General features: G+C 44.2%; 1 protein-coding gene across 4 annotated transcripts in view; it reads left to right on the top strand.

Annotated features, from left to right (window-relative positions):
- The window catches only part of CHD6 (chromodomain helicase DNA binding protein 6), a 194,903-nt gene that overhangs the window by 100,794 nt on the left and 77,745 nt on the right, over positions 1-16,364 (top strand). For all 4 annotated transcript variants that reach the window (XM_043884657.1, XM_043884655.1, XM_043884656.1 and 1 more), the window contains 9 exons: positions 581-643; positions 1,510-1,568; positions 2,227-2,344; positions 8,243-8,329; positions 8,513-8,647; positions 11,607-11,728; positions 12,957-13,200; positions 14,390-14,566; positions 15,165-15,308. In XM_043884657.1, the coding sequence (XP_043740592.1) occupies positions 581-643; positions 1,510-1,568; positions 2,227-2,344; positions 8,243-8,329; positions 8,513-8,647; positions 11,607-11,728; positions 12,957-13,200; positions 14,390-14,566; positions 15,165-15,308 (1,149 nt within the window). The remainder of the gene's footprint in view (positions 1-580; positions 644-1,509; positions 1,569-2,226; positions 2,345-8,242; positions 8,330-8,512; positions 8,648-11,606; positions 11,729-12,956; positions 13,201-14,389; positions 14,567-15,164; positions 15,309-16,364) is intronic.

Here is a 16,364-nt window from a genome sequence, read left to right as displayed (position 1 = left end):
ACAGCGGTACCATTTAGTAGAGAATAGTTATGCCTTACATTTGCCTAACGCTTACTGTCCAAAAAATGTTTTCACATGCCGTCTTATCCTTCCAGTCACCTAGTGAGATATGTATTTTTAATTCTTGTTTTAATAGATTTGAAACTAAGGGGTGTTAATTGACTTGCCCAAAGCCAACAGCTGGAAGGTGTCAGAATTGGAGCCCTCTGCTTCTGAAGCCCCCAGACTCTTTTATATTACACCTTTCTGAAAATTTTATGCAGTAACATGTAAGCAGTTTGGGCCGAGAAGGGAGGTCCCAGGACCAATTTTAGTGATGCTAAAGGCAGATCTGAAGTCAAGAATCTGCAAAGCAGAGTAACTTCCCTGCTCACATGGGAGGGGAAGGAGGGAGGGTTGTGCACAGAGGTTAGACTGTGTACCATCTTTGGATCACTCTGAGCTAACAGGATGGAGCCTCTGTACTCAAAGGTGAACCTTTGGACCAAGTGGTATCTATTGTAGCATTTCTTGTAGAATTATTTCATGGCTTCTGTGGTGCCAGTAATACACTTTCTGTCTCTCTCACCTCTGTCTTCAGGAGCCTCCAGAAGATGACGCAAACATCATTGAGAAGATCCTGGCCTCTAAGACTGTCCAGGAGGTTGGTGGCTGATGTTTCTGGCTTGTATGTCTCTAGCGCACATGACACCCTCTGTTAAAAGATGTCTCTGGAGTGGTCCTTCTCAGCTGGACCGAGAGCTAGGCAAGAGCGCCGTTGGGCTAGTTGACACTTAGGTTTGTTAGGCTAGTTGACACCTCCGTAGAAGATTTTAGGACATGAAATTCTTCAATATTTGAGTATGACCCAAATTGATGTTTTTCTTCCCTGTGATCCTAGCAGTAGGTATTGACCTCTTAGTTGCCATAGCTCACTGAAAGTCATCAAGGAGCCAAGAAGAGATGGGAAAAGACTCCCAGTGCAAACACCTTTTCCTTTCGATGTCTTCAGAGTTGTCATAGGGAACTTCTAGAGAAAATGCCTGGTGTGAAGGAGCATGAGAACATAGTGTCAGGGAGAGCATGGTTTCATTTTTACCTCGAGTATTTATGAAGGAAGACTTCCTCGCTTTGAGAGTGAACGCCTCTGGGGTGTGTGGGCAACGAGGAGGAGGGGGCGGGGCGGGGTGGGGTGGGGAGACACCAGAAATGCATGTTCTCACTTTCGCAGCAGTTCTTAGAGCCCTGGGCCAGTTTGACTTTTTCATCTGAGTGTTCTCCCAGCCGAGATCTCGGAATGACACCAGGAGGAATTTTTTTTTTTTTTTTTTTAATGTTGTAGCTTATCTGTGTGTTCAGCCTTTAGAAAGTCTGCTCCAGAACGGCCAAGAAAAACGACCTGGTAAAATGCAAATGTCCTCGAGAAATATGTTCTAAACCAAGAAGGAATGCTTGATTTACCTTTTTCGTTTGGTACTTAAGAGTGGTCCTCAGGGATCTAGGCTGATAACGGCTTGCTTTGGGTTACAGGTCCACCCGGGAGAACCCCCATTCGACCTGGAGCTGTTCTACGTCAAGTATAGAAATTTGTACGTCTGTATTCTTTGTATTTGGATTTTATATGAATAAAACGTCTTTCCTTCATCCCATCATTATCTTCTATATTTTCCAAGAATGGCCCCTAAGGTGTGACTCACACACCTCAATTGGCTCAAGTTCACCTTAGGGGGCAGTGTTCAACTTGACGTATAGAGTCACCTGGAGAACTTTTTAAAACTACTGAAGCCCTTGCTGCCCTCGAGGCCAGTTGACTGCTACTCTGGGCATAGTTCCCAAGGGTTGACGTGTTTTAAAAAATCCCTGTGTAGTTCCTTTTTTCACACAATGTGGAGAATCACAGTCTATAGCCTATACTTTTCTGCTGTCTTGCATTTTCCTTTCTTCCTCTGCTATGTGCCCACTTCCACTAATGTGCATGAATGCTAGCCTCCCTATACCTGCCCTGCCTCCACTGTGAGCCAGTTTCTCTAGAAGCCACAGAGTGACCAGTTGCTTGGAATTGCTGCCTTATTCTGTGTTCAGTTTTTGTCCTGAAGGGCAAGGCCCTTCTAAGTCCAATCTCCAGCACTTCCACAGCAAGCCACTCCACTGCTGCTATGTTAGATGGTCACCCTGGTTACTGAAACTTGAAAGTCTGATTATTTGCCAGTTCTACACTCGTCTCACAATCTGTGTGTCTTTGGATAGTTCCTACTTACACTGTAAATGGGCCACAATGGAAGAACTCGAAAAGGACCCTCGCATCGCACAGAAGATCAAGCGATTTAGGAATAAACAAGCCCAGATGAAGCACATTTTTACTGAGGTGAAGCGTTATACTTATTAATTTGATCACTGCTTTTCCTGCAGTATTAGATCCCAGGTTTAAGTTTCTTTAAGTCAAAGTCCTGTGCAGATCTATTGCTTAGGCATGCCCTGATTTGAGACGCGAGTTGTCCAGATTTAATTCAAAGAAAATGGAATAAGGTTCAAACCTTACAACTGATAACTCCTAAGAATCTGCATCTTGGTTACGTTCTATGGCAAAAGGAATGTCTGCACAGTTTTTTCATTTCCTTCCTCCCCCTCCGTAATAGGGCAATTCCGAAAAAACTTAATGTTTGAGTGTAAAATAGAAACAAAGCCAAAATGTTAGAAAATAAGTAAATAAATATATCAATTTGGGAATTTCTAAGTGTAGTACCTACAGTAAGAGGAAGGATTGATGGATTTGGATATCAGAGCATCTTTAGTGTCTATAAATTGGAAAATACCACAAATAAATCTTAAAGTTAAGTACATATGTACATATATGTATTTCCTAATTGTGTACATGCATACATACATACAACTGGGCTTCCCTGGTAGCTCAGATGGTAAAGAATCTGCCTGCAATGCAGGAGACCTGGCTTTGATCCCTAGGTCAGGAAGATCCCCTGGAGAAGGGAATGGCAACACACTCCAGTATTCTTGCCTGGGAAATCCCATGGACAAAGAAGCCCAATGGGCTACAGTAGTCCATGGGGTCACAGAGAGTCAGATGTGACTAACACTTTCACTTTGGACTTCCCAGGTGGCACTAGTAGTTAAGAACTCCCCTGCCAGTGCAGGAGGCATTAGAGATGCGGGTTCAATCCCTGAGTAGGGAAGATCCCCTGGAGGAGGGCATGGCAACCCACTCCAGTACTCTTGCCTGGAGAATTCCATGGACAGAGGAGCCTGGCGGGCTACGGTCCATAGGGTCACAAAGAGTCGGACATGACTGAAGCAGCTTTACACGCATCTACATACAAGGCACGCACATCTACATACAAGGCACGCATTCTTATCCAATATGGAAACCTTATTTATATTTGCATAGACACAGACATGATACACACTCCTATACATATGACAAATAGCTGTAATGATAAAAAAAAAAATGCTCTTATAATTCAAAAAGGAAGATACATAAAGACATAGACATAAAGAAGAGATGCATGGATCCAGGGAAGTGGGATGGATTGGGAGGCTGAGATTGACGTACACACCCTGCAGTATATTAACTAGGTAACTAATGAGACCCTGTGGGCACAGGGAGCTCTACTCAGGTCTCTGTGGTGACCTAACTGAGAAGGAAATCCAAAGAAGAGGGGATTTATGTATATGTGTAGCTGGTTCACTTTGCTGTGCAGTAGAAACTAAAAGTTGTAAAGCAACCATATTCCAATAAAAATTAAGAAAAAAAGAAAAGTATAAAATCCCAAATAGAAAAAAATGGACAGATTATTGGGGAACTCAAGAAAGGGGGAAATTATTTACTAATCATACAAAAAAAGTAATTTCACTAGCAGCCAAAGAAATGCAAATTAAGATGGGAATCTTCTAGTTTTCACTTACTAAATACTGGAAGGTTTTAGAAGTAAGTGTTGTCCACTGCTGGTGAAGGTATATGGAAGAGACCCTCTTGTCGTCACGGCTTGGGAGCGTAACTTAGGGTGCCCTCTCAGGAGAGTAAGTAGGTTGACGACAGATGTCAAATGCCTCAATATTTGCATAGCCCTTGTCCCAGCAGTTCTAATTCCATCATTTATTTTAAGGAATCTATCAGATCTTGGAGCAAAGACTTAGCAATGATAAACAGTTTATGTTGGTGAAAAATTGAAAACAAGCATAATGTTAGGTAATAAATGCTGTTAAATTGTAATACATTCCACAGAGTGTAGTACTGCGCAACTAGTAAAAAGCGATACTGGAGGACAGTTATTAATGTCAATAGGAAGGGGCTTAATGTTGTAAACTATTGTTAATTGAAAACGTTAGGCTCCTGTAGCATAAGAGAGTTCCGTTTTAGGGGTGGTGGTTGTTCAGTTGCTCAGTTGTGTCCAACTCTTTGGGAACCCATGGACTGCAGCACCCCAGGCCTCTCTGTCCCTCACCATCTCTTGGAGCTTGCTCAAACTCATGTCCATTGAATCAGTGATGCCATCCAACCATCTCATCCTCTATTGTCCCCTTCTCCTCCTGCCTTCAATCTTTCCCAGCATTGGGGGTGAGAGTGGGGGGGGGCGGTGCAGGGGAAAAGAATCACCGTAATAATGCATAGAAAATGTCTGAGTTTCTGTGAAAACACTGACCTAATTTTCTCTATTCAGTAGGATCGTGGTGATTTCTATTTTCTGTAACATGTAATTTTTCAATTTTATATGGATAACTTACAAAGGAAAAACAATATAAATTATTTTTTAAATGTAGTCACAAATACGCGACCTTTAGAGTGCCCTCAAATGCCATCAAATCATAGCAAACTGCCACACATAACTTACCAGTCCATTGTTCACATGGTGCTCCTTTTCCCCACAAATGCCAAAAACCTATTTTAGGACGGTGTCAGTAAGTGTTCTTTTTGTCCCAATATGGAGTCTTTTCTCTTTAGCCTCAACATTTGGCCCCAAGCCTCTCCAGGCTCGTTGTAAAGCCTGTGAGAACTGTTTTTTATGGCTTCATTCCTCTGATAGAGCATCAGGGGAAGGAAGGGCTGGAATTGGAGAAGCCAACCTGGAGCCCTGTTGGACGCGCTCCCTGGGTTCCCAGAACATCGCATTCACACCTCTATTTTAGCAAGGATTTGCAGGCGTAGCGACCTGTTTACATGTCTGGGTCTGCCATTCTGAGCCCTGCCAGGCAGACGGGGCCTCGCCTTCCCCTCTCTCCGGGACACCAGGCGCAGGCTGCGTGCTCAGTCACCACTCGGCTGTGCCCGGGCCGGTGAGGAGGGTTGCCTGACGCCACTCCTGCTTAGGCCCTGTAGCACTTCCTGTCTCCCCGGGCGGACTGAAGTCCAGACTCCTCAATGCAGTCTACGAGGCCCCATGAGTCTAGTTTCTGATTTATGCCCAAGGGAATGATTTTTTTTTTCTCCCTTGGTTGGGTATTGAGAGAGAAAACTGTGTTAGGATGTGTAGAAATACCGTAGTGGGAGTCCCTGGTGAGAAGGGACAGTTATGGGAGGAGATTGGAGGCCACTCAGAGGAAGGAAAATTGGGAAGTAGTTGCTGTAACGCTGTCTTTGGTCTTGACCTGGTCGACAGTTTTACTCATAACTTGCATAAATGATATTCTTGTAAATAATAGCCTAGTTCTGAATAGAGCTTCTTCATACACATTACTTCCAGCCACTTTATTTGAGGTAGCCAGGGGTGCTTGTGAAGGAGAGTCAGGCTAGAAGACTGAGCATTTCCCATGCCCCACGGGCCTGAGGCCTGTTAGCCCCTGACTCCTTAGCACCAGACCCAGCACTGGGAGAATGAATGCCAGAATCCAAGTTCATGTTCACCTGGACAGGCAAGGATGAATTAAAACGCAAATGGCGATAAGTAAATGGCTTGATAAGTAATGGATCACGTTGGTACTGTAAAGATCTTTACAGCTTTAGAGTGGGGAAGATGACCGGATCGTAGCTCAAGGGACAAAGTTTACTATGAACCAAGAGCTGGTGGTCGGTGGTAAACAGTCTGCCCGCCAAATGCAGGAGACCGCGAGTTCAATCCCTGGGTTGGGAGGATCTCTTGGAGAAGGAAATGGCAACCCACTCCAGTATTCTTGCCTAGGAAATCCTGTGGACAGAGAAGCCTGGTGGGCTACAGTCCATGGGGTCACAAAAGAGTCGGACGTGGCTGAGCGGCTGAACAACAACAGCAAGAGTAGGGTGGGGCTTAAAAAGTGCCAGTATCCTAGACGGCGCCCTGTTTGCCAAGCTCTTTTCTTTCCTGAGTATTACGCTGACCTGGGTACCAGGATTCAGTGAGAGACTTTGTAAAGCCTGAGGGCAGCTGGGCGAGGACTGTTAACAGTGGGCAGAAGCATGTCTGAGTGATCAAGAGCAAACGTGGACAGGGGATGCCCAGTGCTGGTGCCTCCCAACACCCACACCCACAGGTGTCCACGCACCGCTGAATGTCCTTGGGCCAACTGAATAGCTCCTCTGGACTCAGCATCCTTTGTTTTTGTAAATCAGAAATCCTTGTAGCATCACCCTCAGGATACCTGGGAGGATTAAATGACACAGTGTGGATGAAAGTGCTTAGCATGGTGCCTGGCCCACGGTCACTGCTCCACAAGGGTTAGCTCTCTGCATCACAGAGGGATCTGGAAGCATGGCATCCGAAGAACATTGAACACCTGGGGCTGGGATGTATTCAGATAGGGAGAAGAGAATCACTGGGTTACTGCTGCTGTAGAGGAAGCAGTTCACTCCAGTGAGGCACAGTTCCAGGAGGAGAATTAGGCGGTAATTTGATAGTGATAATGATAAAGATTGTGATGCTCCTACTGAACAGGCAGAGGTAAAGCTGTCTTGGCAGTGGGTCAAGTCTCAGAGGGCAATAAATTCCTGAACATAGGAGTAATTTAATCCGAGGGTGGATTTGCCAGGGTTGCTGTAAGAAGTGTTCCTGTGTAGATTGGAAGAAGAAACTATACAGCTCCTAAAGTGCCTTCTAGCTTAAGGGGCAGTGAGAACACCTCTACAGTTCAGGAGGAGGGCTTCTGGGCAAGAAAGACCTGGGTAAGCGTTCTGGTCCACGTGGCTTTGCGACCCTGGCCACAGGACATATTTAACCTCTCTGAGTCAGTTCTCTCATCTCTAAAGTATTTACAGCACTTACTCCATAAAGAAGTTTAGAGGCTTACTTGAAAGCACTGGACACACATTAAATATTTCTAAATCTTGTTTATTACTGTTCTTATAAGTACACTTTGGGTGGGGAAGCATGGTCTGTTTAACAGGAAACAAGTCCTAAGAGTACAGCTCAATGAACTTTTACAAAATAAACACTCCTATCTAACCACCACCTAGATCAAGGAATAGAACATTATCAGTATCCCCGGAAGCTCCCCTCATGCATCCATCCAGGGTTAACTGTTACTGGTGTGAAGAAGAAAAACTGACATTCTGGATTTCCATGGGTTATCTCTGGAAATCCTCTTTGTGCTGATTTTTGCTCAGTACTTAATAACCCTGGAGGAGGGCACGACAACCCATTCCAGTGTTCTTGCCTGGAGAATTCCATGGATAGAGATACCTGACAGGCTATAGTCCAAAGAGTCGGACACGACTGAGTAACTTAGCATGCACGCACTGAAATGACCAACAGGAAATCCTTCCCTGGCCCTGGTGCAACCTGTAAGGTGTGGTTGTGCCTTTAAATGTAGTCCTGACGAACAGGATTTGGGGACAGTGAGAAAAGTTGGTGAGTTGATTTATTTAAGCAAACCTCCCTTTTTTTGTTGTTTTTTTAATTTATTGGAATATAATTGCTTTACAGTGTTCTGTTAGTAAGACAGCCTCTTCAGTAAGTAGTGCTTGGGAAACTGGGCAGCTTTATATAAAAGAATGAAATTAGATTTCTTTCTAATACCATACACAAAAATAAATTCAGAATAGATTAAAGACCTCAATATAAGGCCAGAAAGTGCAAAACTCTTAGAGGACAACTTAGAACAGTCTTTGACATAAATTACACCTAGATCCTCTTTGACCCACCTCCTAGAGTCATGGAAATAAAAATAAGCAAATGGGACCTAATTAAACTCAAGCAGACCTTTTCATTCTGTGTTCCCTGATAGAGCCCACGGCAGTGGGCGGCGGGGGGCCGGGGGGGGGGGGGGGGGTCACTTAAAACATTGGATGCTGGGTTGGCAGGAAGGGAGTCACTCCTTAGCTCTTCTTTCCTGTTTGCCTTAGCCTGACGAAGACTTGTTCAACCCAGACTATGTGGAGGTTGATCGCATCTTAGAGGTGGCCCACACCAAGGATGCAGAAACCGGAGAGGTGGGTATTTCTCAGTTTTAACTCTTCTAAAATGTCTTCCTTGCTTGTCTCGTCAACACATGGCCTCTGTTTTAATGGCCTTTGTGTGCTGTATCATAGGGAGGGTTTCCTAGGTCGTCAGTGTAGGATCCATTCCTCTAACGTAGTAGAAAGAACGTAAGCTCCTCTCCCGTTTGCCACCAGGAAGTGACGCATTACCTGGTGAAGTGGTGCTCACTGCCTTACGAAGAGAGCACATGGGAACTGGAGGAGGACGTGGATCCTGCCAAAGTTAAAGAATTCGAATCTCTGCAAGTGCTCCCCGAAATCAAGCACGTGGTAACGTACACATGTCACTGTCTGGTGCCTCTTGTAATGCGATGATCCCGGGTGTCCCCCAGGCGGTTCTCCCGAGTGGTTTCGGTGGCATCTTACTGTTGGTCGTGCGCATTGAAACCGGAGTTCAGAGTATGTCTCTCCCCACATCACACTTTACTGGCACTGGGTCAGCTTTACGTCTGGGCTCTAGTTTGATGGATATGACGTTTAAGAAGCTTGGTCACAAGCTTTGTTTTCTTGGTGTATAGCTGTCACGTGGGGTCAGGAGGATAGAAGGTGCAAGAAATGCTTGGCTTGGGAAAGAAGCTCCATAAGTTGTTGGTATCTTTTTTGTTTCCTATTTCTTATCTCTTTCTCTATCAGTGATCTCTTTTCTTTGGTTTTATCCTTCACTTTTACTCAGAATGTTCTTAAAGGGAAGAAATTGTCCTTTATCAAAAATTGTCCTATATCAAGAAATTGTCCTTTCTCTGTCCTTGGCAGAGAAAACAAATAAGTTTTCCATATGTGTTGAATTGGTTAGTTTTTCTGATTCTGGTTTATTACCACCAAGCTGCAGAAATGTCCCAAGGTACCTAGTAATTAAAAGGAGGCAGAATTGGGATAGAGCTCAGTTAAGGTGTAACTAACTTGGGAAGAGAATCAGAGATGTTAAAGAATATGGCTACAGACTGAAATGATCAGTTTCTGGTTTTTTTTCCTAAGTCACTTTTTTTTTTTTTTTTTTTTGCCTCCCTGTATGGTGTGCAAGGTCTTTGTTCCCTGACCAGGGATCAAATCTGTGCCCCCTGCAGTGGGGGTGCAGAGTCCTAACTACTAGGCCTCCAGGAAATCCCACCCCCCCCCCAAAAAAAAATCACATTTTTATATGAAAAACTGTTATCTCGCTCCTTATTGTTGTTTTTATATTGCTTGTCTTGATAACTAGGGCATTCTATCCCTAAAAGCTTTTTGGTTAAAAATTGGTTGCTTGTAGGTAAAATAACAGAGTTTTGGGAGAGCAAGACATGAGTGTCAGTAACCACTGTGCAAAGAGAGTAGCAGTCATTTAATAGTCAAGACCCACCTTGGAGACTCCAAATATCGATTCTTTTTTAAATTTAACAATACTGAAGGTTTTGGAGCCCTGGGGTAGGTGCCTGCCTGTCGTCTGTGATCCCACCGAGGAGCCAGCCAGACTAGGCGTCAGAAACTTCCAGCTGATTTCAAGTCTCATCCTTAGATTGCTGAGATTTCTGGACAGTAGGGGACATAAAACTAAAACCTGGAGAAAGCAGGCAGACCCAGAGGAGGGGCTGGATGAGGGTGTGAGGCCTCTGTGTCTGGGGTGCTACCAAGGCAGCAAAGTAGAAACCTGCAGTGAGAGTCTATTCTACAGTATCTGTGATGCTAAAAGTGAGCCCCTTCGGTCGCTAGAGATGAGGAACATTCCAGAAAGTCTCCCCATAGTGTAGGGTAGAGTGCCATTACAATGAGTTACATGAACTTAAGGGAGCCAGGCTGAGTGATTCCTAGGGGTTAATGTAATTTCTTTCAGGGAACAGAACAAGAGAGTTCATATGAGAATATCTTGGTTTAAAAGCTTTCTCTTTAAAATTAATTTTTTGACATAATAATTTATTTTCCCTTATATTTGTAAAAGCTCCTTGTACCTATGTGCTGATGGTAATATTCAACAGAGTTCTATTTCAAGGAGCTTGGCCTAACTACAGCTATCGTAATTTTGTAGGTTAAGTTGTGGTATGTAAGTTTCTGAAAGACCACACTTTCAGTAGTCTGAACAGATTAAACCATTACATTTACCTGCAAATATCAATGATACAATATGATTGGGGATATTTTATTAAATCTCACATGCAAATGGCTCAGTTTTAGATAATAACATATTTTAGGACTAAACTTTCTATAATACCCCAAAGTAAAACTCCCAAACACTAAAATTGCTGTGAGAAAAGCTGCAGTCTCAAAGTTCTCTATGTAACTACAGGCACAGCTAAGAACTTTTTTATTTTTGAGACCTCAAAAGTGTCAGCCTAGGGGCTCAATTTGTCTAGAAGCAAAATAATCAAGTCTATGTCCAAATAATATAAAACCTAAATAAACAAAATTTTTAGACGGGCAGACTTAATACCTAAAAATTAAAAATTTCCCCAAATTAGAAATTCCAATAGAATTTTAAGGGAATTGACATTGATTCTACAGTTACACAGAATACTAAGTTAAAAAATAGCCAAGACATTTTTGAAAAACAATTCCCCATCATTTGTAGAGCTGTAGTAATTCAAAAGTGTCATTTTACTGCAGTAAGAGACAGTTTAGTGGAACAGAATGAAGACTCTGGATATAGCTCCCTGGATATATTAGAACTTAATATATGATAAAAATGGCATTTCACATCAACAGAGATCAGTTATATTTAGAAATTGGTGTTTCATATTGAAAAGTAAAGCAATAAGATTGCTGTTATGTTTATGGCGAATTTAAGAAACTTATAGTTTCAATTATATAGGCTTTTAGCTTTAGAAGCTCATCAACAAAATATTTGACCCACTGTACTTCCCTGAGATGATACCACTGGGACAAATAACAAAAAATTCTATCTATAGAAAACTAAAAACCTTGGTACTGGCTTGAAGGGAAATGAAAATGTAAATGAGAGTGATTTCTAAGAGTCTCAGTAAAGCAATATAACACTTACCAAGATTTTAGGTCAGTCTGTTTCTCTTCTTCATTAATTGCTTGCAAATTTTATAGAGGTGTTCTTAGTGTAATCTGCTGAAATCTAGAAAACACAGGGCCTGCTCGTCAGTCAGAAGATAGCAACTACAGTTTGCGGGTAGCTCTAGGACGGCGTTGTGAGATTCACCACCTTCCCCCTCACCCTGCTGCATCCCTCTCCATCCCGTGCTCCTGAAACATTGCTCTGTGTATCCTGTGTTCTCTGCCCTCCCTCCCCTAGGAGCGACCCGCTTCAGACTCCTGGCAGAAACTGGAGAAGTCGAGAGAGTATAAGAACAGTAACCAGCTCCGGGAGTACCAGCTGGAGGGGATGAACTGGCTTCTTTTTAACTGGTATAACAGGTGTGCAACCAGAACCAGTCCTGTCTTCAGGGCTGATCTTTCTACCAAACGTTTGTGCCAGGAGGGAGATGGTGGGCTTAGCCTAAACAGAGGGGCAATAGCAGAGTGGTGGAGTGCAATGGAGCCATCAGTTTAGTGGGTGATCTTTGTACATCAGGCGCACCAGGACTTCTGTTTTTCGTGTCAGATTTGGTTTGGTTTGGTTTCTCCAACCAGAGAAGAATGATCTTTAGATGTCATCAACACTGTTCTTTTTTTCCTTTGTCAGTCTAACCAGAAGGTTGGGCTCAACCTAGATGAAACAAAACCCCAAAGATCCTTTAAAACTATGTTTTTATCTCCCAAGTCTTTAGCACAAATTGGCTCTAAAGGAGAGTGAATCTGGATTCTAGTCCCAACTCCACTATCTGTGAGCCGTGGATGGCCTCGACTTGTCGTTTTCAACTCTGCGCTTTAGTCCCTATCAGAATCTAGATGAAGCAGATGACGTCTGAGAAAGATGGGTTAAGATTTTATTAACATTCTAGGGTGCCCCCCCCCCCCAGCATTGATTTTAAAGACCGCATGGAGTGGAACACATACCAAGCTGGCACTCTGGAGACCTGTGTTCCAACCTTGTCTCTGTCACTCACTGTGGGACTCAGGGCATAGCTCACTGAAACACAGCAGGTCTGGGGTTGCCCACCCGTGCAGTGATGAGCGAGACTGGACAGGGGCCACAACTGCAGAGATGACCGCTGTGTGCAGTCCGTGATTCTGGGTCACCGAAGAGACCAGCATTTTCACTCTGACATAGAAGTTAGGATGGGGGTTAAAAGTCTGTCCTTTGATAACACAGGTGATAGACAATGAGAATCATGTAACTTCTGTTTCTATTTTTGCCTTAGCTTCCACGAAGTTTGTCAGGTAGAGAAACTGGCGTAGGTTTGAGGCATTTTATAATTTTCTCCTTGCTGCACTATTATTTTAATTTTTAGTATTTTTAGTTTCCATTTGAATGGACACGTCTCGTGTATTTTCTCACAAGTTGCAATAGTTCCTTTCTGGAAGTAGGCAGGGTATAAATAACAATGGAAACTTGCCTCAGTTGCATCACTGGAAAATGCTGATAAAACCTCCACTGATGACCTTACAGGTCAAGGTACGCTTCCATAGTATCTTTTTCGTTGTAACCCACCTCCGCTTCTTTCTGATGTTGACGATGAATGGTCTGTTTCTTACTCTGCAGAAAAAACTGCATTTTGGCTGATGAAATGGGCCTAGGGAAAACCATCCAGTCCATCACGTTCCTTTCAGAAATATTCCTCAGGGGCATCCACGGCCCTTTCCTCATCATCGCCCCACTCTCCACCATCACCAACTGGGAGCGGGAGTTCCGGACGTGGACAGAAATGAATGCCATCGTGTACCATGGCAGCCAGATCAGCAGGCAGATGATCCAGCAGTATGAGATGGTGTACAGAGATGCACAGGTGAGCCCTCCACCCGTCGCAGAGATCCGGCGACAGCTCGCCATTGTGGTTCACAACAGCCTCTCTACCCCTTGTCTTTCAGGGTTTAATACCCTGCATGGAATTACTGTTGACTTACTCTAGAGTCACATACTTATTGAGGCAGATGTCTCACTCCTCCCTGGTAACTTCATCTGTGATAAAACACAGAACTGTAGGGCACGCTTTCCACTCTGACATACACCAGAGGCTCTTTTTTAGGACACCGAAAGCTTGGCTTCTTGGTTGGCTTACCACGTTGCTTTTACGTGCAGAAAATTTTATCTGGATTATGATGTGCTCAGTGAAGAAAGTGAGCAGAGGGATTTGTGAACAAAGGAAGCATCCTCAGCCAGGGAGTTTGGAGAGAGAGGAGGTTAACAGATTTGAGGTTAAAGGATAAAGAGAAAACAAATAGTTAAAAGCACAAGAGGATTTTGTAAGAACTTTTTGTTAAGTATAAGCACTTTGCTCAGTATCCTTGTAGGCTTGTCCTGAGCATTGGTTTTCATAAAGAAGGTAAAAATTAAATGAATGCAGTCACAGGAGAGGCAGGGCTCATAGCACAGTTTTCACAGGCAGCAGGAGACACCCAGGAGAAATTTAAGATGTGTTCTAATGTGACTCAGCTCTGCTTTTTAAATGTGGTGGTAGCAATTAAGACAAACAGGAAGACAAACGTGTGTCCTGCCTGGTAGCACTTGTCCCAGGTGAATTAGGATCGTGACGGTGAATTTATTCTAGAACCCGAGTTACAAGGTGAAATTAATTCTGCCTGAAAACTGAAGAGAGTTTTCTTTGAGCATTCAAGCTCTGCGTGGTTTAGACCACCTGCTGGCTAGGAACATGTGGATCAACACCCATCAGCTTTCCTTAGTCATGGCAAGTAATGAACAAAAAGCTTCCTTGCTTGGCCTTCCATGCTCTGTCTCGCTTTTGTGGGGGTACATGCTATCTTGCTCTTGTTTCTTTGAATTAACAGGCTCTCTCTCTCTTGTCTAAACAGCTGGTTTGATTCTCCTTTCTCTTCTCAAAGAGGAAGATTGTGCCTATTGGCCTCTCACCTAGGTTGGACCATCTGTCTTGCCACCTTCTCCAATCCAGCTTGTAACCCGGTAGCTGCATTCTCCAGCCACCTATAAAGCTCTGCCTTTGCTTGTCTCATCCTCAGGGAAACCCCCTGTCAGGCGTCTTCAAGTTCCATGTTGTCATTACAACATTTGAGATGATCCTGGCAGACTGCCCAGAGCTGAAGAAGATTCACTGGAGCTGTGTGATCATCGATGAAGCCCACAGGTTGAAGAACAGGAACTGCAAGCTTCTGGAGGGCCTGAAGCTCATGGCCCTGGTGAGAGTTGGCGAGCTCTTTCTGTAAACACAGGCCCCTCCTGTTCACGGTGAAGGAAGTGTTCTTTAGCCATCTGCATGCAGCTTGTTTGTGCACGGTCTGTTTACCCTAGATTTTCTTCTTGCCCTTTGTAGCTCCGATGGTACCAGAGTCAAATTTTTTTTTTTTATTATGAACTGGATCAGCAGTTTGACCTTTGCCACAGATTGACTCCCAGAGGGACCCAGGGGCATCTTAAATACCATGGCATTTGTGACCTGGAAATGTAAGTTGTTTTGGCTTGTTTCCAGGTCCCTGAATGATCTGGTACCAAAGATGATAGCCTTGAACATTACTGCCTTGGCACAGTGCCCAGTCTGTGGCTAGCAGGCCCTCCAGAATGTGAATGAATGAATGGGTACTTTAATTAACATGGAATTGCTGCTGGACTCAGGGATGTGAAAGGAAGGTTGATCTGTTTATGTTGTCACTCGATGTTGTCATAAAAGCAAAAACAGAATTGCCCCCAAGTTGAGCCCAGGAGGCCCTGGCGTCACTTTCCCACCCAAACCTGCTGTCTTGGCGGCTCAGACCTGTTCCCCGTGCTGTGAATCTGCAGGAGCATAAGGTGCTGCTCACGGGGACGCCCTTGCAGAATTCGGTGGAGGAGCTCTTCAGTCTGCTCAACTTCCTGGAGCCGTCACAGTTCCCTTCGGAGACTGCTTTCTTGGAGGAGTTTGGAGATCTGAAGACAGAGGAGCAGGTAAATAGGGGCCCGAAGGATTGGAGGAGACAAGGTGATCGCTACCTTCACCATCAAGGGAAAAACGAAGTCACCGTGGGGACAGGAGTTAGCCAGTTCTCACATCCCTGGTAACATGAGCATTGCCTTCTTTATTTAATTTATGTGGAGGAGGATCAACTGATCATTAGCAGTTTCTATCCAAACAGTAAATGAATCAGCATCCAAAATGCCTAATCTCCAGCCTCTTGCTTTCCCTAATCTCATGTATAAATAACCTCAGTGATTCTGTTCATCGTCTGCCCTCAGGGCCATGCTTCCCGCCGCCTCTGCTTCCTCCATCCTTCGCCCTTCCTCCTCCTCCATCGGCAGCATGTTTCCAGGCTCATTATATTGAGTACAGCCAAATACACAGATAGTGAGGAACAGAAGGCAGGCGCACATGAGGGTAGTTGGTAAGTCCAGTTTTGTCCAAATCAACTCAGTTTCCTGTTTTCAAAGATGTGGTCCTGAGTCTAGCTCACTGGACTCAAAGCTGTTCCAAAACAAACCAACTTTAATTAATGTCTATCTACAGTGGATAGGAATCTCGACTGGACATTATAGAAATCAGGCAGACAAGCCTAAGGGTCACAAGAGGAGCAGTGAACAGAGCTGAGGACTTTAAAGGCGAGAAAGGTCGCATCTGTTTAGGGCTTAGGAACAACTGCATGGAGCAAGTACAATTTGAGAATAAACTTTAAAGGGTGGCTCAAACTTCCCTGGTAGCTCAGATGGTGATGCGTCTGCCTGCAATGCGGGAAACCCAGGTTCGATCCCTGGGTCGGGAAGATCCCCTGGAGAAGGAAATGGCAACCCACTCCAGTGTTCTTGCCTAAAAAATCCCATGGACTGAGGCTCCTGGTAGGCTACAGTCCATGGAGTCGCAAAGAGTCGGACATGACTGAGCAACTTCACTTTCACTTTTCAGGTTTTCATTAGGCAGAGAGAGAGGTGATTATGACTGCTTTGCATGGGGAAAAAAAGCAACCAGCAGCAGCCATGGAATTTATTCAGTGGTAGGGGTCATCTGGCTGA

This window comes from Cervus elaphus, chromosome 23 (genome assembly GCF_910594005.1).
Source record: "Cervus elaphus chromosome 23, mCerEla1.1, whole genome shotgun sequence".
NCBI lineage: Eukaryota > Metazoa > Chordata > Mammalia > Artiodactyla > Cervidae > Cervus > Cervus elaphus.
Note: the sequence above shows the minus strand (reverse complement) of the source record. Positions and strands in the feature narration are given on the sequence as shown.